Source organism: Pollicipes pollicipes, unplaced genomic scaffold (assembly GCF_011947565.3).
Source record: "Pollicipes pollicipes isolate AB1234 unplaced genomic scaffold, Ppol_2.1 Scaffold_6511;HRSCAF=7721_pilon_pilon_pilon, whole genome shotgun sequence".
In the NCBI taxonomy this organism is placed as follows: domain Eukaryota; kingdom Metazoa; phylum Arthropoda; class Thecostraca; order Pollicipedomorpha; family Pollicipedidae; genus Pollicipes; species Pollicipes pollicipes.
This window is the reverse complement of record NW_023596889.1, coordinates 183,652-205,655: the sequence shown is the minus strand read 5'-3', so window position 1 is coordinate 205,655 and position 22,004 is coordinate 183,652. Positions and strand designations below refer to the sequence as shown.

Genomic DNA, 22,004 nt, shown 5'->3' with positions numbered 1-22,004 from the left:
GTGTAGCATGCCAGCCTGAGTCTCAGAGGGCGTGGTCTCTATTTTAAAGACTAGGTAGAAGATTAATTTTCACACTCACCACTCTTTGTTTGAAGAATCGGACCTAACCAACTTCGTAGGTACACCCTGTCTGTATGCTGACCTGGCGGACGTACGGATACATGTGGGACATGGTGAATGGGGAGCACTCCTCTTAGGCTTGCATGGTGGTGTGAGTCATAATTGTCAGCCTCAACACAAACAAGTGTAATCCCAATGGATCCGTGGCATGTTGAAGTCTCCAGCAATTAGATAATCGGGCGCGTTCGGTGAAAGACAGTTTCCAGCAAATTCGCAAGGCGGGTGGGCTGCACAGATTGCCGCCAGGGAAGAGTGTGATAAGTGCTGCCGACGATCAGCTTGTCTGAGTTAGATAACTTAAGTGATATTCATAATTGCCCCTGAAAAGGTCATGCCGATGCAACTTCAGCTTCAATGGGAATTTAGCGAGTTCGGCTTGATTCCAACTTGGCTTGAAAGGGTTCAAAGTTGCTGCACAGAGTGTATCCTGGAACAGGGAAGCACAGCACGGGAGATGGAAAACGCCTGGGATTTAGGGATTAACTTTGTAAGAATAAGAGCGGGCTCATCGCACGCTGCAATCAAGCACAAAACCTCTCTGTTAACGAACAGATCTGCTTTCGTGTAAAAGCCAGGTAAGTCCCATGTCCTTATTCCAGAGTCAGGGTCGAAAATCCTCACCTAGTGTCTTCCGGTGAGAGCCATCTACAGCTCCACCCTACCATAGCTTGAGCTCGGGTGCCTGAATATTAACAATTCATTACTGTACTGACCACTGAGGTAAATAGGCTGGATCACTGACCGGAGGCTCTAAGCACAAGATTCTGCCCTGTCTTAACGTTGAATTCGCCCTTGCCCGATTGTTTTGTGCTGTGAGCACGTTGGCATCAGTTTCTTGTTGCTCCATCTTTTCGGCTTAGACAAATTTCATATGGATGTAAATGTGCTCTCACTTTGTGAACCCAATCCGTTACTGTCTGGTCAGAGATCGTTTTATAAGATGAAAGTCGATGGCGTTAAAGGTTCGTTAGATCGTTCAGCAAGGCGTCAGATGAGTTCTGAGGCTGAAAAACTATTCGGTACAATTATAAAAAGTTCAAAAATACGTCCGCACCAGACGTTTAAGAAATTTTTATTCATGAGGTGCTGGATCCCGGACGATCCTTTCTCCAAATTTCTGAATAGATCCTGGATTCCGAAAGATCTTAGGTCCAGGATTTCGGAACTCGATTCCAGGACTAATTTTCTGATCTAGGCACATGCCTGGATGTGGGATACATGTACTTGTGTCACCCCTAGGTGAAATGTACATTGCATTCAGTGCAGATGCAGCAACGCTTCAGCTCTTCCACGTCTTGATTAAAACGGCAAAAGACACCCTGGGAATACCAGTTATATTCAGTGGCAGCAACGACACAGAAACAATCAGTTCAGAGCACCTGTGTGACAATACGAACATGTATGGTGTTTGGACGCAATGTCAAACGTAATCACGGATGAAGAACGCTCGCAAAGTTGGTGTGGAACAGCCGCCGAAGCTGGAGTCGTTCGATAGAAAACATTGAGTCACGCCAATTTCAATGAAAGAGAATGCTACATCTTTGCGGGTATCTGGAGAGAACAAAAGAGCACAAAAAAGTGCGCTGGCAGTGATTCCGCCATCGATCCTTGTCAAGAGGTAATGGAAACAGCAATATTTCGAGATCAAAGAGTAAGTCCACCGCGGAAACTGCACGCAGTATGGCGCAGCAGGGTAGGTGACGTCATAATCCTACCAGACGATCACATTACCCTGTTTGCAAATTGACTGACCAATGGCGGTAATTTGATGCGCGATGTGTCAGCCAATGCCTTGCTTGAATGAGTACTTTGACACAAAATCTGCGGCAACGTGCTTTTATGATTTGTATCGTATCGCCTCGTCCAGCTCGTTGGTCTGGGGATGCCGCGTCATGGCATATATACACCAACCGAATGTAGTGCATCTCGGAAACGCTCGTTACGTGGAACATTCCATTTAATGACGGCTTGACAGTTGAAGCACTGAACACGACATGCTCTACCCATTTGTTATGTATACTGGTTCTCATATGTGTTCTTCAGCGGTCACAAATTCCATGCGTGCACATACAAAAAGTAAAAACTGGAACACGATGTTTGTAGTCGTATCTTTCTTGGTGTTTTGATCGAGACGTCGCATTATTCATCACTATGGTATAAACGCCTATATGACAGGAATGGATGGAAACGCTATGCCGCCATATGTGTTGCAATTCATATTTGTATGTTCCGGTGGAGGGACTGGCACTTAATGAAAATACACTGGTTGGCACATGCGTCATGGAAGTTACACGGGCGCCAAAAATAGCGAGTCTGGCTTATCATTTGTCACGTTACAGCACATGAAAGGTGGAACACAAGAAAGTAGCTGATCCGTGTCACTACAATGTTTGTAGGCGGTGTCTGCCATCCACTATCGTAATGAGTCTTATATACTCTGAGTTAACCCGAAAACACACTGTAATAGGGGGAGTCGCTCGTCCAACCACGAACATTGACGACATAGCCACGGAAGCCACCCTTCGTAGCTGTACACCTCCTCCACGGGACGTAAAGCTCTCCTCCGAAGCTAGCTGCCAGTGGCAAGCGCATATATACATACAAACACACGCGAGCAAGCCGAAGCATTCGTACGACCATGTCTGCCTCCCTGCCATGCGCACAACCGGACATAAGCACGTTCGGGGCAACGCATTGTAAGTACTTTCTGACACACTTCCGGCGTGTGAGGTGTCTTTGCTCAATGCGCTGAGACAACCTTGCGAGGTCTGGGCAACACTGAGGTGGAGGGCATAGTTCGACGCACCAAGAGATCATGATATATTGATATACTGAGCCCTCGCGGCTCACAGGACACCAGAGTGGACCGCGGCTTGTGACAACAGTGAGGACGAGAAACACTGACTGTCGACTCCTCGTCCGGCCGCGACCCCGGCTTCCGACCGTAAGTGTCGGAACATCCGCCTCGGGCCACCTGCGGGAGCGGGCCAGCTCGACTCCCGCACCGTCAGCGCGACCGGGCTGACTGCATCCAGTCTCCTGCCGCTCGCCGGCACCGCCACTGACGGCACGTGGGCTCCAGCCACGCCGCCACCGGGTGCGACGCCGCACTCGGCGTCTGTAGCGCGACGGACCGCCCGCCACGCCCAGCCGCCGCGCCCAGCCGCCTAGCTTGTGTCCTTGCGGCCGCCCACCAAGTGTTCGCGCTTCCTGAGCACCAGCGAGCGCAGGTAGCCGGGCTTGGGCTGGCGCGCGGGCGAGCTGCGTACCGAGCGCCCGTTGGCGCGGCGCGCCTCGCCGGGACTGGAGGCCGGACGGCGCCGCTGGGCTTTCACCAGCCCGACCACCGAGTCGGGAGCGCCGTCCGCGCCGCTCCACGCCGGCTGCTTGTCGGCCGGGCGCGCGGTCATCCAGCGGAAGTAGCGCGAGAACCGCATCGTTTGCCCGTCGCCGGGCGAGCCCGCGGCCGGCGCGACCGCCGCCGCCACCGCGGCGCAGTCCTCGCTGACGCGGCGACACATCGAGTCGGTGCGCGTGGCGATCTTGAACTTGGCCGAGCGCTCGCTGACCTCCGCCTCGTTGAGCGCCTCCTCGGACCCCGCGTCTCGGCTCGCCGGCCGGCTCGGCGGCGGCCGCCGGCCACCGCGCCGTCGCACGGGGCGCCGGTGTCGAGGCTGGCGCGCGCCGAGCGCGACGCGTCGTTCAGGTCGCGAGTAGTGTTCGAGCGCCTGCCGCGCCGGCTCCAGCACCAGACCCTGCGGCAGCGACACGGCCCGGCCGCGTGACACGGCGTGCGGCGCTGCAATAGGCCGTCGTGCACGCACCGTGAAATCCAAAGGGGAGCACAAGTCTGGAGGCCACCAAGCTTGCCGCAGCAAAAATGCGCTGTGCGGCAGTGCCCAGCACAATGACACAGGATTAGGGGTGAAGATTGGTGGTTCGCACTGAAACCAGTATGACAGATGAAACGACGCACCAAGGAACGATTCCGTAGTCCAGATAGCATGCATGCACTTTCTATTCTTTTGACAGGACGTCGGGGCATCTAAACGGCACCTTACGCTACAGCGACTTCAGACACAGTGTCAACTGCTTCCATGTACTTCCACCCTACACTACAGCAACTTCAGACACAGTGTCAACTACTTCCATGTACTTCCATGTACTAACGTTCTAGTATCAGTTGTTTCTAAGTTCTTCATCTAAGGGATTCCATAACGCATCCCGAGTCCAATTCAACTCCTTCGGCAGGCTCTTTCTCACCTCCAACTCTTTCAGCAGTTCCGCCGCGGCGGTAAAGAGCGGCATCAGCACAAAGGAGATGAAGTTGCACTGGGAAGCCGCTTTGTTAACCTTCTCTCGGTCCATGAATGGCGTCACCGGTAGACCCTCCTCTTTCTCACGGTCGCTCTGGTTGTAGAACTCCTGAGGTCATGTTAGAACACGCTCACTACGATAGTCATGCCATACGATGAGCCTCGAGAGGGGGGGGGGGGGGAGGAAGCAGCTCCCCTGCCTGTGGGCAGGAGGAGCGGCATAGAACTCCAGGCCAAATTTATGTCAAAGTCTTGGTAAATGACAGTTGTAACTACAACTGCGAGACAATCAGGTCAGCTGCGATACTGTTTTACGGATCAATGCTCCCTCATCTAAGCAAAGTGCTGACTTATGCTCATCAGTAAAAGCGCGGAACGGCGAAGAGTTCTGATGGAGACAGTGCCAATCGCTAAGAAAAACCCCTTCTTTCGCGTTCACCCGCGAGGGCTCAAAACATAAATGGACGCTGATGAGAATCCTGTCAATCGCATCACTGGTAGATCCATTTTCTGAGGTTGCGCCAGCGGGCAAGGTCATCACGTCCGCGAATGAACCGACATCAGATTGTTGCAACGCTGATCACAAGCTCGCATTCTGAGCCACAGATAGGGCTGATGGGAATGTGATCACTTTCTTATTCTATGTCATCAGTTGATAGAACTGTGTTAGAGGAAAATACCACACGCAGCCCCACACATCGAAATCACACTATTCGCGCTGCCTCAGATGTCAAGCGTAACTGACTCCCACGGGCATCGAGGGAAGGCTTACAACGCATCGCTCGAAAATAGTGCTGCGGTAGCTGGATGCCCACACGACAGCTGGTAAACAATGATGCACTCCGTTTTCGGTTTTGTTTTGTTTTTTTTTGTTGTTGTTTTTCGTTCGACGACGATGGTCCGCAGACGTCAATTTTGTGCGACGCCTGGGACAGTGCGAACTGTACGGCTTCGTGCGGTAAGCCGTCACCACATCCTTCAGTCTCGACATTTTCAACCGAATATCCGGCAAACTGGTTTCATGCCCTATGCAGCATTGCGTGGAGTTATTTTTCTGGCAGCCACTTGGACGTTGCAGAATTGCGCCGAATTCATTTCTGAGCCACACTCTACTGCACAACTCCTTATAGGCCGCGTGCTCGTTATATTTGTTTTAACATGTTCATCACTCAGTGTCGACGGACGACGTATGTCGTACCTGTAGCAAGCAATCAATCCAAGGGTCCGCTACTGGAACGGGGCGGGCCTCATTGGATATGTCTGCAATCTTGATGAGGACCATCGATAGCTGAAAGGACAACTCCGATGACGTGTGTAGCTCCAAACAAACACGCTGGCGATGGTCATTACGCTAAACCAGTTCTGTGATCTTATCAGTGCACGTGCTACAGGCACAGAGTCACGACATAACATCTGCGCCTGCATAGCCAAATGCTACGTTAGTAAAATATGTCTGCCTGCATTCTTTGTTTACATACGCATGGCTACAAGGCAAGCGAAAAACTATGCCACAAGAGCATTTCAGCACCTTACGCCATCTTTCGGCGTATTGTTGCTGTCATCGTGCACGGTACATGGACAAACGACACCAGTCGCGTCCTTTACAGGGCGATGGGAGTTCTAGCGGTTCAGCCACATCAGACCGGCCCGCGCTCTCCGCTCACCAGATTCACGTGCACCGGCTCGCCGAAGTCGAACTCGTCGAGCACCTCTCGGAACTGGTCGATGATCTCGTTGTGGCGCGCCATATCCGTGGCCAGGATGCAGCGGATGATGCCGTCGCGCGCTCGCCGCTGGTCCTCGCCGTCCAGGCCGGCCAGTAGGTTCGAGTCGGGCTCGTGCAGGATGCTGAACGCCACCGAACAGTGGTGGTTCTCCAGCGGCGAGACGTCATTGTAGCGCAGCGCCAGGTCGGTGCCGGCGTTGATCTGCCGGAGAGGACAAGGTGCGGTGACGGCGGTCCGCGGCCGGGGAGGGGGGGGGGGGGGGAGCGTTCGTTGTTCCCTCATCACAGTCTTCTCGTTGCAGTTCAACAACACAGTGCTCGTTCGACACAGTCTGCTTCTACAGTGACCATTTCCAATATCTCGGGTAATAGCTGTGTTCATGTTCGTTTGAAGCAGGCCCTGCCGGACGAAATAGCCACAGCTGTCGACGCTACTGAAAGGCACGCACGCACGCACGCACGTGTGCACGTATGCACGCAAGCACGCACAATGCACGCACGCACGCACGCACGCACGCACGCACGTACGCACGCACGTACGCACGCACGCACGCACGCACGCGCGCGCGCGCGCGCGCACACACACACACACACACACACACACACACACACACACACACACACACACACACACACACACACACACACACACACACACACACACACAGCGCTGCCGCAGTGCCGTGCGGGCCACAGATCTGTCGGGGACGGCGACGCCACCAGCATGGCTGGGGGCGAAGCGCGGTCATGGCGCCGGCGCAGGGCATCAGCAGGACAGCAATGTCAATGTCACGTCATGTCAATGACATCAATCGACAATGTCATGGCACAAACGGGCACGACGCGAATGCGATAGCCGACCGCTTCAGAGTCGCTGCCTTACTGTTCGTCTCCCGCATTGTTTTGTTGTGTTGCGTGTTCTGTGTTGATCTACGTAGTATTCACTGACGCGGCGTTAGAATAGCCACTAGCTGGATTTCTCCAAAGTTCGCAATAATAATCATAATGGTCCCCCCCCCCCCCCAAGCCGATCCAATGCCAGTGAGTTTGACGTGTCCGCCTCCGCGAGCCTCTGAAGGGTAATCGCAAGGCGCAGCAGACATCATGCTGGCGGATCCGGCAGTATTGGAGATGATTATGCGGAAGTGTTCCCCGATACGATGCTATTGCCGGTCTGTTCCACCACCATGATGATTGCTATCAGTAGGCACAATTTCCCCACAAAAATAACCCTTACATCTACCGCAGCGCAGCTGCCTTATACAACCAGCCAATAATCTTTTACTAGGTTTGTTCTGGCAGAGGGATGCATCATTTTTCAATTATGCCCGCGAGCGTCGGCAGATTGCTGCATTGATGACATAGGATAGGGAGGCAGCAGACGGCACCTTCGCGCCGGCCAGCTACGAAGAAGGATGCTGGCTGTACTTTTAACATATCACCACAGAAAATAAACAGGTCTCACTGTGCATCGGAAATTTACCATTGCTACACCATCGTATTTTGCTGAAGCGTTGCACTTTCTGAATAGTCTAGCGATGTCAGATATTGTGGCTGATATTATACAGACCGGCATCCTAAACGGCACCAGACTGTCAATATCGCACCGACGGGTCGGCCGGTGGTCGGTAAGACGGTCAGCACTGTCCTGACGGGCTAGCCGACGGTCGGTAAGGCAGCTGAGTGTCAGCACTGTACTGACGGACCAGCCGATCATCGGTACGACAGCTGAGTGTCAGCACTGTTCGGACGAGCCAGCCGACGGTCTGTACGACAGCAGAGTGTCAGCATTGTAGTGACGGGCTAGCCGACAGTCGGCAAGACAGCTGAGTGTCAGCGTCAGCACTGTGCTGACGAGCAAGCTGACGGCCGGCAAGATAGTACAGCGCGCCACGCTTGCCGCCGATCAGCGCCGTTTTTGCCGCTGTTTGCAGCCGGTACGCGGCGCGGTCTGTTTGCGCCACGCGCCGTGAAAGCGAACTCTTGTCGTGGCGGCCTGGGATCGACGGGGTGTCGCTGTCGACCCCGTTCCGCCCGGAGACCGATTGGCTCTGGGGAGCAGCGGCCAGTCCGTGACGTGCGTTTTCTGACCGGTGACCAGCACCTCTGTGCCGCGGCCACGGCGCGGTGGTCCCTGCGCAGGGATCCCCGTGACGCAATCCCGACGCGTTCCCTGCGTCATCGTCCTCCAACTACGAACACCGTGCAGCGGTGCCGGCCGAGTCATCCCCTGCTGCGGCGAAACTTTGTGAATAGACATCTGGCCGCATTGATCCTTGCGTAGCGGAATTTGAACACGGCCCCTGATTGTCCGGAGTGCTGGCGCCACAGTATCTATCGCTGAACGGCAGTCACAGTCCGTCAGCGCCGACCTTCCGTTTATGATGGCTGTTCTCATCGCCGTCTGGCCGTGGAGGCACAAACGATGCTTCACGCAGACCCGGGGTGAGACCGAGCACAGGTCAGCAGGGGTCAGCAGGGGTCAGCAGGGGTCAGCAGGCACCGCGACACCGGTCGCGCAGCGGTGCCAGCAAGCCCCACGCCCGGGCTGGCCGGCGGGGCTCCACACGAACCAGCCCACCTGGTAGATGTTGTTGTAGCCGGGGTGGTCGAGGTCGTGGCAGATGCAGGCGATCAGCAGGATGAACACGTCCAGCGGCTCTGTCCGCGACATCAGGTCGCATGCCCACACCATCGAGTACATCTGGAGAGTGGCCGACGCGGTCAGACGTTCACACAGAGAGCTCTGAGATGTCAGATCACACGGCCACACCATTGAGTGCATCTGGGGGCGACAGACGACTCCCAGAAATCCGGAGTGCTCCGCGACATGGTGTAATCTAGAGAGTGATCGGCGACAATCAGCCATTGAAGGAGCGCCTGACCTCAGGCCAAGAGTCTTCACAATCAAGAACACACGCACATTTCCAAACATTGAAGGAGCGCCTGACCTCAGGCCAAGAGTCCTCACAATAGAGAACATGCGCACATTTCCAAACATTGAAGGAGCGCCTGACCTCAGGCCAAGAGTCCTCACAATAGAGAACACGCGCACATTTCCAAACATTGAAGGAGCGCCTGACCTCAGGCCAAGAGTCCTCACAATCGAGAACACGCGCACATTTCCAGAGCCTTTCGCGTTGCAGCATTTGTGCCCCGACGTTGCATAACGCGACCCGATAGCAGGTCACGCGCTCACACCATCGAACACACCCGTTGGGAGAATCGGTTACGGTCAGACAGTGAACACTACCCCGCGCTCAACTTCGTGATTTCATACGGGGCCACCTTGCTTTGAGGCGGAAAGGCGTGCAATTTGTGAAAGAAACGCGAACAATATTGAAACGAATTAGCATTGCCTCTTGTGCCACACTTGAAACTCGTTTAGTGTCATTCAGTTGGTTTCTGATTAGGAAGAGAGTGGTAGAACGTAGGTACATTGCTGGGTAGAGCGTACATTTGCAATAGCACACCAGGTGCGAGCACACGGTTCATCTGAGCATGACTGTATACAAACGAAGCAGATTTGAACGGTACGATTGGAACCGAGACGCAGCCCGGATTTTCTTGTCGGAGGCCGGAGCTCACTGAGAACTCTTTTACTGAGCTCACACAATGCTGATCTTTATCTGCCTGTCAGGAGCCATCCATGGCGTCAAAACAAACGACCCGAATCGAAAGGGAGACTCTCCCCTCCTTCCTGGCTGCGCCCACGGTGTGAAAGTCTCGCTGATGGCGTCATAGGTGAGAGAAGGGTGCTGTATGATGTGAGATGCAACACGATTGTAGCACAGACTAGCTCCGGCTCTATGGAACGTCTGCCCGTGGTATACAGTTAGAATCGTAGTAACGCATTTCGTGCGTGGTAAATCGTGCGCCAGGATTGCGCCTGACTCAGGAAACAGTTACATTCAACAGCTGATATCACTTCTGAGCAGAATACGCCCTGCAACATTGCGCATGAAGGCATGAGAAAGGTTCAGAGCCTTTTTGTGTAAAATAGCATGTCTTCGCCATATGCGTATAACGTGGCCGTTCACGTTTGGCGCCAGTTTGGGGCTTATGGGGATTTGTGGAGCTTACGACATCAACAGTCTTCGCGATCACGACCGACTAGGTTATGCTTAATCCTGTTAAGGCAGGCCGTGCCTGACCATACCTGATCTGACGCGCAACTGGCCGGTTCGCCTAGAGCGGTAATTCCCGCCAGCCCACATCATCTAACGTTTTAGTCAGAAATTTGAACGAACCTCCTGGATACCGGCGCGATGCAGAGCCCTAACCTCGCCGTGAAAAGCGCAAACTTCGAACGGCTTGATTCCATAAATTGAGGCGAGCATCGCACTCATGTGATGCGTTTACAGCGTTGCGCCAGTGTCAACACTCGGACGATACTCGCCCGCTATGGAGCGACGCTTCGCCCGCGCCGCGCGTGCCTCACCCTTGCGGTCGTCCCCACGGAGCACGGCCGCTCGGCGCAAATGCAATCGGCCCACCGCAGCGAACACCGCGTCAATCCGGACGCCGATTGTGTCATCACGTGACCGTAAGGAGATCAGCGGAATCGATACCTCCGGAGACGTGCAGCAATCTCAGCCCCCGGAATCGATACCTCCGGAGACGCGCAGCAATCCCGGTCGCGCTCGCGGCATCCTTGGAGGCGCTGAGTCATTCAGTCAGTCAGTCATTGTCTGCAGTCATTCAGTCAGTCAGGTCAGTCAGTCAGGCATTCCCCGGCGCTCGCCGCCGGGGAATGCCCTGACCTGGTGCTCAGGTCACCCGTAAACCTCGGCTTGGTGCCTCGGCAGTGGAGGACTGCGAGGCATCAAAACGGAATGGTATCCGCGCGAGCATTCAATCGTTGGACTTGCGTCATATGCGCGAGTGATTTGTAGGCAATGTTTCACATTTGTAGATCTTGAAGCAAGCATCAGATCTGATGAAATTAGCTCACTTGAAACTCTCGGTGTTTTTTAAGTGGAAAAGATTCCTCCGGACAGCGCATTTTCTCTGCTTAATAAGTATGTTCTTCAATACGTTATTGTTTGATTACGTCATCGTACCTTGCAGAACACTGATTGAAGCCAACTGACGTACTTTGTATCTGGAAATCGTGTTCACGAACACCAGACATGAACGAATCGGCAATTATAGTTATATTGGCCTTGATCGCCGCATGGCCAACGGAATGGCAGGATTTGAATGACGTTATTAAAGACGCATCGTGGATGCCTGGGTGACCGTGGAATAGTCTCTTCGAACTAGTCTGTACACCTCCGCGGGCGTGTAGCTCAGCAGCTAGAGTGGTTTAGGTCTCAAGAAGGTCAGGGCTATGAACTGCACCGGATGATCTTCAAGACGCCCATTTCAGCTCAAAACCCCATAAAAATGTGGGACTCTCCCTTTAAGTCGATTGTCATTCATAGAGCAAGCTAAAGATAGTATCAATTTGGGATCACATGCATGATCGGTGCGCTGCTTGAATGTTTGGCCTGTCTGGCCCGATTGACTGGTGTCGCATGCATTAGTTTGCTGATAACGTCACGGGAAAAATTGTCCATGCGTGTTATGATCGGCCTCCAGGTTAACCAGCAGAATTTGATCTGCACATCTCGGAATCTGATTCAAACCGAGACGCGCCGGGACCGATCGGCCGCCGTGATTGCAGCGATTGGTTTTATGAATATGACGTGGGTTGTCGCTTCGTGGACACGAATGTGTTTGAAAGGGCAAGGGCCAGTCGTCATACGTTGTCGTGTTGCAAGTGTGCTGTGCCGTTGAATGCCATACTACCGCGTGATGAGGCACTGATTTGTGATTCTGACGCTATCACGACGCACTGATTTGTGACTGTGGTACTATCACGGCGACACATCATGAAGTGCAAGTTCAAGAACCCATTCATGCATGGCAAGATATGTGACCTGCACGGAGGTGAAGTGCCGGTCTCCCCGCATGCGCCAATCTCAATGAGCTCGATGGCTGTTAGCTGGTTATCTCCTGGTCTGGTAGCCGCCTCTTCTGAACGTTGGTGCCATCTTCTACAATTGCTTTAATCTGTGGTGACTTAACGTGAATTTCTTAAAGCAGACCTGGGACCCTGCTAAGAAGCGGCCACACATTTTCTGCCGGGCCTCTCGATGTCGTAATGTGCGAAATCATTGATCTTTTCTTCCAGTTCAGTGTCCGATGTTATTATCAGCAACTGTCATGAATTGGCAAGACCCTGCGACATCCAACTTGCGTCTTATCTCTCAAAAATTGGTGTGTGACTGCGAAATTTGCGCGAATGTGAGGCACGTTTTGTAGATATTCACAGGCATCGTCCAATATCGTTACCCTCGCCGCATCGATAAATATCCGTATGGTTTGTCTTTTGCAAAGATGGGCTGAGTGTTCCTGCATTCGGTCATTTGCATGATTTCTCTCCCTACTGTCCCTGATTACTGATTTCCTCGTTTATCCGATTCATAAACACGGCGATCCTTCAGACTCGTCTAGCCTTTGGCCAACTTACATCGCTCCTGCCATTGTCGAGATTGTAGAGGGGCCGCTCACCAACGGCTTTACAACTACTGGTCCCAGAACCAACTCCTTTCCCCACCCAGCACGCACTCCGTGCCCGTTACACGACGGAAATCTTGCTGATGTCCATATCTGACCATATTCTTTCCGTCAACCACTGGAAAGAGATTGTCCCTGCCTCATCTCCTGTATTTGAACAAATGTGATCGACCACGCAAAACACTTGGCTAAACTGGGTCTTCATGAACCGATATTTCTTGGTTTTCTGCACACCTCCGCAACCACGCCTACTTCACTGACGCTCCAGCATCTGAATCGATCCCAACCAGCATCGGCATCTTCTAGGACTCTACCCTCAGACCACTGTTCTATTGCGCCTTCGCCAGCGACCTCAGTCCTTTTGATGAAGGCGCACCAGTCGTCCTCAATGTTATCAGTGGGTATAACTGTGGCTTCCAATAGTTGTTGCTACGATAACGCATCTGCTGGCTTTCCTTGACAATTGGTTTCAATCAAATGGATTGAAATAAACGCGGTGATGAACTACCTGCCTCCCTCCATCATCTTCGCGATGGTCAATGACTTGGCTCACTTGCAGACCCGCTGCTATGTCCTGACATACGGCAATGGTTCGCAGAGGAACATGTTTTGGATTAAGGGGATGTCTTAATTGTATCAATGCCCTAAATTGGTAGGTAAAAGCCTCTCTTCGATTAAAGGTATTAAAGGTAAGAATGTTCTAGACAGCACAATTCTCTGCTGAGTAAATATGCTGCTCAACACGCCATGGTTCGATTACGTTATCGCACTTTGCACAACATTGATCGAAGGTCAATTAACGGCCGTTATATCTACAAATCGTGCCCACCAACGCCAGATATGAACGCCTCAACGATGATACTATTATTGGCTTTGACCGTCGCATGGCTTATGGAACATCATGATCTGGATAACGTTATTATGGCCTCATGAATACCAAGGTGACTTTGACATACTCTCGCCCATATATCTTTTCCAATTTTAGCGGACGTATAGCTCAGAAACAAGAGGGGCTTAGGTCTTAAGAAGGGCAGAATTGTGAACAGAAGAAAGGTCTTCAAGATGTCTATTTTTTTTAAAAACCCACACAGATGTGACACACTTCCTTTCAGCAAAGACCTGCCCAGCAAAAGTTATTGCTGGTCTCAGTAAGTTTGACCATTGGTCATGCAACGAATCTGCTAGAGAAGTTGGGGCTGGCTGAGTGCTGTGAATTTCGTTTCGCGCTGTACCCTGAGCATAAGATGCCAGGTGCGCCGCCTGGGCGAGTCTGAGATCTTGGCCAGCGAGCTCGGATCGTGTCGGAGATCCGTGGCCGACGCGCGAGACAGCACGGCAGGTTGTGTGTGCTCAGGTCCCCGTCGCGGCTCTCCATACCTCTCCGTAGTCTCCACTTGAGGCACCAGCTGCACAGGGATCGGGATTAGCCCGTACCTGCGTGAAGTGAGGTGAATTTGACCTCTGTGGTTTTTTCCAAATAACTTTTGAGCAGTGATACATGGGTGTTCAATTACTTTACTCAATGTGGCTGTGGATTACCGAATGACTGTGGCGTAAAATAAAGCATATAATTTCAAAGATCATTGACTTGTAGTGGTTCAAAATCAGGCCACAGCTGTCAACAAAGGCAATGATTTGGGCATCTTCCGAAGCGATGTGGTAACTGGGTTTTAAGCGAAGTCATGCAATTTAGAGATGGTTTCCAATAAACAAGTGGACGATTTAGGTTATATGTTCAATTTGCATCTCATTTGGTAGATCTTGACTCAGTCGTGAAAGTCAGATCGAGATCCAAAACCAAAGAGCTTTTAAACTGCATAATTTATTTGATTGCTTTCTTCATCGCAGGGAGGTTAACATAATATATAACGATTGCTTAATGAAAGTCACTGATTTGAAATGGCCTGTGTAAATTTTTTGCTTCCAGGAATTTGCCTTTCAGCATAGTCTTGAGCGATGATTCTAAATCCAAATGCAAAAGTAATCTCAAAATGTGTTGCACATTTTTTGTGTCAGCCTCCCTTAAGGCTTATAAATGTGACCATATTAACGCGTAATCTAAGTGCGAGATATGGCCATCTACCTAGAATCGCCTTGATCATGATTATTCTCGATAAGGGTATCTAGGTTAAATTTGGATGAGTGAGTTTGTATGGTAGCATGTCCGACACCGATGTCTAGCTTGAATGTACTTAACCTTCGTTTACCCAAAGGTCACAAACTAAGCATGTAAAAATTCAGACAAATGAGTCCACGCAGAATTGCACTAACCCTGTGAATTTGGGGTATCTAGCTCCCTTAGTTCTCGATATATTAAGGTTGTCAAAATGACATCCCCAACGCAATAAATCGCATTCATTCCGCCACCCGGGTGCATGTAAATTTGCTTCAGGCCCTGCTGGCCGCCCGCTGCTCCGCTGCTCTGCTGTTATGCTTGAGGTCCCCTGGACGCCTGCGTGCATGCGTACGTGTGTGTGTGGTGTGTGTGTGTGTGTGTGTGTGTGTGTGTGTGTGTGTGTGTGTGTGTGTGTGTGTGTGTGTGTGTGTGTGTGTGTGTGTGTGTGTGTGTGTGTGTGTGTGCGTGTGCGTGTGCGTGTGCGTGTGCGTGTGCGTGTGCGCGTGCGTGTGTGTATGTGTGTGTGCTTATTCGTGGATATGACGCGTGATAACCACCGTCTGCTGTGTTACCTTACTACTGCGAGGCCGTAATAGCCCAAAATAAATTGTGAATGGTTACAGCACGTTTTGAGCCTGAGCCTGAGTCGGTGGACCTGAACAATTCTGAGCGAATGTTTGAAGGTCAGCTGGCGACTGCCTGGAAACGGACAACCTGTCAATGGGCTTCGTTTTGCAGCCTGTATGCTACAAAAAGATCCCGCTGCTGCCGTGGCTGACCAAAACGTTAAAGGAAGAATTTCTGTGGTAATTGCGTCACGTCACCTGGAAGGCGAGAAACGACAAGCAGTTGCTGAATTTCTTGCGCTGGGACCACGAAATCAACTTAGTGTGAGCATTGGGACCAAACACGTGCTCTTAATCCTTTCAAGCCGGATTTTCTGAAGATCTGCGACGCGGTCTGAAAGACAGCAAGGTCACGCGGTGTCGGAAGACAGCACAGCACGCTTAAAACACCGTCTGGTCCTGGTGCTGGTGCGGTAGGCGGTGCCGGTGGTGGAAAGGTTTACCACCCACACATTGGCTATAACAAAAAACAGAGAAAATAAAAGCAACACTTTCCCAAAAACGCCGAACGCCAACGTGAAACTAAGCACAGTCTCCCCAGTGTAATGCTGACAACAATCGACTCTCAAAAACGTCAGGAGGTACTGGTTCAACGATGCCATGAACCAAACACTTCACATATCGTCAAAACATGATGTTTCAGGCTCTGCCCGTAATCAAGAGCTTGTCATTGAACAGCTCCTGGTATATACGCCGACTCAGTATGCCTCCTGGGATACGCACGCACCTCATCATAACTTATGACATATTAAAAGTCGATTTTTGTCAACGTGAGAACTTCACGCTTATAATGCCAAAAAAACAGGACCTCAATGCATTCCTTGCTGACATGTATTATAATAAATGGTTGAAATGCCATAGGCCCCTAGGGAGTGTGCCACACCGCAAATTCTCCATCAGTATAGACCAGAACGGTTGCTGCCAAGTTCCCAAAGGACAGCCCTGGAAAGTCACATCACGCGGGTTCCGCGTGACCTACTCACCATTTGCGTCACGCAGAACCCGTGACGAAAGTTGTGGAAGGGCACAACGTTGTAGTTCTCAAACACGCGCAGCAGGAAGCGGCGCAGAGTGGACACTTCCAGCGCGAAGCGCGTCATGAGTTCGAGGTCGATGAACATCTGCTGCAGCAGCAGGAGCATCTCTTCGTGCGTCCACTGCCAGCTGTCGAAGGTCGGCATGCGCAGCTGCTGACGCACCTCCTCGCTCACCTCAGCTTCGCTGCCGGCGCCCGCAGAGTCAGCCTTACTCTCAGCAGAAATCTCCGAGCAATTCACATAAAGTTACCTTGATGAACTTTTCGATCTGTGTTTTAACACTGCATCGTGTCTTTTGATGTGCTTACTCTATCAGTAGCATGACTACTTGACCATTTATGAGCAACCAAACGACCAATCGAAACAACATCCAAAAAGGCAATACATATCGAATTCTGTGTAGTTCTAAGGGTGAACGCATACACAGCACTTCATCAATAGCCAGGTCACGTCTCAGCCAGGCGCGCGTGAAGCCGCGGCAGGCAAGTGGTCGGACGCGCGTGGCGGGCCTCCAGACTCGCACCGGATCAGGCTGAATTTCCGCATGATGTCGTTCAGTTCGGACTCCTCCAGAGCGCGGTACCGCGACTTCATAATATCCTGGCACCGACTGTGGACCACCGGCGGTGGCCGGTGTCCTGCAAGGGGGCGGTCATCATCCCGGGCTCGCCTGATGGTCAACCGCGATGTCACAAACGATGGGCCTTAGAGGGCACATTCGGCCGTCCAAAGGTGAAACCCCATCTGTTAAGTTCTGGCTATTTTGCGGTTTTAATGTCATCTGATCCACGTACTCGTGCTAATTTCGGTTATTCAAACAATCAGTTAAAATTTTCACAAACCCTTAGCCTTTCTCTTAGCCAAATGTTTGTGAAAATCTCAACTATTGGTTTAAATATCTGAATGCAGCATGACAAGACGAATCAGATGACATAAAAAGCGCAAAATGTCTAGAAATGAGTACATGACGTTTTACCTTTGGACGGCAGCATTGTCCATGTGGTTGATATGTTCGGTGAGCAAATATCGGTCGTAAACGTCAACACGACGCTACTGGATTCGCGACATGAAAGCGTCGCTGACCTTGAATTTGCACAAAATTTGTCACACAAAGCCACCTCTCAGTCTCTTGACACATTTCTTAACACGCCTCCAAAACATCCCTATACAACTGTATGACACAATAACATACACATCTGCACATTATAATGCGACTTGATCTACATATATGGCCTCTATAAAAATACATGGCCTATGTCACGTACTGTAAACCTGTGTCTGGATACCAATGGTGAATCCAGGGTCCCATTTGGTTCCATGTCAACCTGTCCTCGGCCAGGGGCCTGAAAACAATCACGGCCGGGGGGGGGGGGGGAGGGCTGACTCCCCATCTACAACTTCCAGACATTTTTTAGGAAAAAAGTATGGTTGTGAAGGTCTCGTCATCTCAAATAATGCACACACAGTTTTAGACATTATGTCAAACGTAAGATCGCCAACTGTCAAGAAAGGTTAAAAAGATCGTTCTGACACTTGCAGTTAATGATATGCCAGCACGTCAAAACAAAGATTTAGAGAACGAAAGTAAACAGTTAGCTGGTAGGGAGTCTATCTCGCCTATTTCTGTCCTTCCACAAGGATCAGGGCAGGTCAGGTCTGCGTTCAAAATTGGTCTACCAGTAGTCTTCAAAAACGATCTTGTTGTGTCTTATTTCACCATGTGCTCTTGACTAAGTTTATTTTATTAGGAGCAGCCGTGGGACAAAGGTATCTCAGACACAAATGTATCTTTTCATGCTGACCTGAGGATGAGATGGGGTCAACTTAGGGCACTTCTATAAGCAATTTAAATGCAAATGTGACATATGTTAATTGGATTTAAGTGACCGGTAGAATGTCTTCTTGTGGTCAGAAAAAGGAGTTGTACATTTACAGCCACTCAAGATTACAAAGCTGTTAAATACATTATGCATAATCCCTTCTACGCTTGGTACTGCATTTGTAATAAACTGAGAACAAGGACGTTAGTATCCGCTACTGACAACAGAGTTAATTGACCTTGCATGTTTGCAAGTGGCATATTGTGACTTTGTTATGCGTTACAAGGATTTAACAACATGCTTTCGGCGGAGCATACGAATTCCGCGCCAACAGATACCCATTCAAACTGTTTATTTTGAGCTCAGCGTGTTTTGCATAGGGTACTCTTATAGGTAGGTCATGACGTGGGCCGAGGTTATGCGCACTGTGGTCATATGATGGCTTCGCAGGTGAGTTTGTGCTCTTTTCTTCATATATAAACGACAACAATACACAAAACAAGCATAAAGTTGCATTATGTACGAAAATAATAGCAGAATTTATTTGACTTCTGATCACCGGCGTTGCCTGTTTCGAAAACTATAAAATATACAAACTAAGAGCAGCGACATATCATAATACTATACACCTTGAGCAATGGCAAATTGCTCACAAAAGTGTTTGCGGGGTGAAAGTTTTAGACGTTGTTACCTTCGACCCTAATGTAGGTCACTGAACTTGGGCAGATTCAATAAGTTGAAATCTGCAACAAAAGATGTCACTTGATAGATTAACAGTTACTGAAATTGCGGTGTTGCTACGAGCGTCCGTTTGGAATTTGTGCTTTAAAAGCATCGGTAGGCGAAGTCAGCGCCATTCACTCGGTCGGGCGTGGATTACTGGAATCCTGCGATTTGATTCTGGGACCCTTTTGAGAGGCTTCAGGCAATGTCTGTTATGTAGGAAAGTTGAGTGTAAGCGTGCTGTATTAGACTATATGCGGATATAGTTTTGTGCTGTGTCTGTCTAGCTATAGACCTATAACTGTATGTATAGTTATAGATCTAATGGTGCCAACATGTGTAGCAGCGTACGATCCGTATGTGTAATGTCTAATGTGCTGGTACTAATGTACACGCAGGCCACCACAAGCCATTCAATAGGCATTCGTTCCGATTCATTGTAGGCCTCAAACAGGGTCAAAGCTGTCCACAGCACTATTTCCACTACAGGTTTGTTGTCGGCCAACCAACCAGTTTGCACAGTACGGACCAATTCGCCGCATGCACGTGGCGAGGCTTTTGCGCTGATGATGGTCGGCGCAACGTATTTCATGTGACGAAGCCTAGTCACCAGGTTTCGGCCGGATTGGAATGATTAAAATGTACACCGTAATCCTATATCCATGTCTAATCTAATCTAATCTAATCCTGTATGCATTTTAGATTGTCATACGACTTATATTATAAATATATATTATATGTAATTTGCATATATATATATATATATATATATATATATATATAAATTGTTTTTCTAATACAATAATATTATCATTTTTGCAATGAAAGCAATTACATTGTTGTCATATATATATATATATTATATATATATATATATATATGTATATATATATATATATATATTTATATATACATAGGACAACAAATATCAAAAGGAATGTTTCACATTTGAAAATACGAAAGCAAGCATCTGGTAGGATGAGATAAGCTCACTTATAACTATTGGTACAGTTTTGAAGTGGAAAATTTTTTCTCGTCTGCAAACGTCTGTTAAGTAACTATGCTTCTCAATGCGTCGTGGCCTGATTAAGTCACCTTACTTTGCATAACATTAATTGATGCCAATGAACGGTTGCTATGTTTGGAAAATCGTGCTCACGAAACACGAGGGTAATCATGTTTTTATTGGCCTTGATCGCTGTATGGCTGAGGGAATGACATGATTTGAAGATTGTTATTAGGACGCCATGAACGCCAAAGTGCTTTGAAATACCCTCCCCGACATACACACCCCATTTTCGGCAGGAGCATAGTTAAGAAAACAGAGGAGCTTAGGTTATAAGAAGGGGAGGGTGTGAACAGCACTGAAGGGTCTTCAAAATTGCAGTTTCACTCGAGCCCTATGCAAACCGTAAACACTCCCTACGCACCTAAACTTACTGAAGCTTGCATCGTCTAATAAATTTTTAATGATCGTATTTCCTTATGCATGCACAGAACCTGCGCAGGCCGGTGGTCTGAGACAACCACACCCGGCAGGGGGAAGTTGATTCCCCGCCCGGGACCTCCAACTTCTGGACGTCGCACGAGAAAAGCAAACACTGCTGTGAAAGTTTCATCAAGACTGCACACCAAATTGTTGACTCTAGGGCAAATGAGAGGTTACAAAGTTCACCAAAGAAAAAGGTCACCTGATAAATGCAGTCAAAATATAAGTTAGCAAGTCAAAACAAAGTGAGAGCACGGAAGCAACCGTTAATTCTGGGAAGTCCATTCCAGCCAGACCACCGATCAAACTGGGCTACCAGTAGCCTACAGGAACGATACGCTTTTGCATTTTGTCATAATGTGTCTTTGACTAGCTTCTTATGAGTTGCGGCTGTGGGACAAAAGTATCCCAAACCAGTACCCTTTTAAGTATCGCAGTACCATTTTAAGCTGACATAGAGGTCAGCTGAGGTTAACTTACGTGAAACTTATAAACCATTCAAATGAAAAATACCGAGTGCTAACCTGGTCTAAGTGACCAGTACTATGCTTTTCTGTTGTCAGAAATAGTGTGCTGTACATCTAGAGGCACCCCAGGACGCATCGCTCTTGTATACCTTGCGCAGAGTCCCTTTAATGTTTGGCGCGGTAGCTGTAACAAACTGAGAACAGGCACACTGACTCGTGAGATTATATATCAGCTTCATTAACACGAAATCGAAGTGGTCACGCGCGTCCCACTCGTTCATTTCGCCTCTCCACCACTGACAACAGGGATCAGTGACATTGGATGACCTCATATGATCTCGCGTGTCTCCACGTTGCTTACTGTGACCTGATTGTGCCTTAATGTGATATCACAGCATGCTTTTAGTGCAGTACTTGAATTCTGCGTCCAAGATTTTCGAAAAAAGCTGCCTGTTTTGAGCTCAGCATGTGAGCTGCAAAAGGAAGCCATAGACGTAAGTCATGACCTAGGTCAGTATCATGTGCGCTATGGTCATATGATGGTTGCGCATGTGGGTCAGTACTCTTTTCCTTATATGCAGACACCAAAACTGCATAGAAATGCATACAAGCTCGCATTATTTACGAAACATGGCAAAAATTTGCCTCACCCCAGGTCAACGAACTCGCCTTCTTAAAAACCTCAAAGATGCAAGTTGCAGGTATTAACATTTTCTATCACGACAGCATGGTTTTTGAGCAATGATAATTGATGTACCCCAAACAAATATGCTAAGTCAACGTTTTTTTAAAGTTGACCTCTTTGACATATCCTAAGTCACTGACCTTGGCAGATAAAACCCTAAAATTCACGCAAAGATGCCAAATTGATGCATGACAAGGTACTGACACTGGTTTTTCTGTAAACATTCGTTTTTTAGCTGTGCTAAAAAAAACATACGAGGTAGTCAACTTCCCCCCCGGGGGCGGGTTAACCAGAAGCTATTCGCGCATCCGTCGT

At 49.7% G+C, this 22,004-nt stretch overlaps 1 protein-coding gene across 1 annotated transcript; it reads right to left on the bottom strand.

Annotated features, from left to right (window-relative positions):
* Positions 1–3,287: 3,287 nt before the first annotated feature.
* Positions 3,288–17,252, bottom strand: LOC119106970 (high affinity cGMP-specific 3',5'-cyclic phosphodiesterase 9A). The gene is made up of 9 exons (XM_037230315.1): positions 17,029–17,252; positions 16,452–16,689; positions 8,744–8,866; positions 6,101–6,364; positions 5,635–5,724; positions 4,384–4,545; positions 3,804–3,875; positions 3,525–3,707; positions 3,288–3,365 (listed from the first exon to the last, which is right to left on the bottom strand). Exons 1-9 carry the CDS (start codon positions 17,097–17,099, stop codon positions 3,288–3,290), a joined length of 1,281 nt encoding a protein of 426 aa, XP_037086210.1. The 5' UTR covers positions 17,100–17,252.
* Between the last annotated feature and the right edge of the window lie 4,752 nt (positions 17,253–22,004).

Coding starts and splice junctions, on each gene's coding strand:
- LOC119106970 (XM_037230315.1), bottom strand. CDS start 17,099: ATGAAGTCGCGGTACCGCGCTCTGGAGGAGTCCGAACTGAACGACATC. Junction 4,546..5,634: donor GGATTGATTGCTTGCTACAG/GTACGACATACG, acceptor ACATGACCTCAG/GAGTTCTACAACCAGAGCGA. Junction 3,876..4,383: donor AACTGCTGAAAGAGTTGGAG/GTGAGAAAGAGC, acceptor TCGCTGCCGCAG/GGTCTGGTGCTGGAGCCGGC.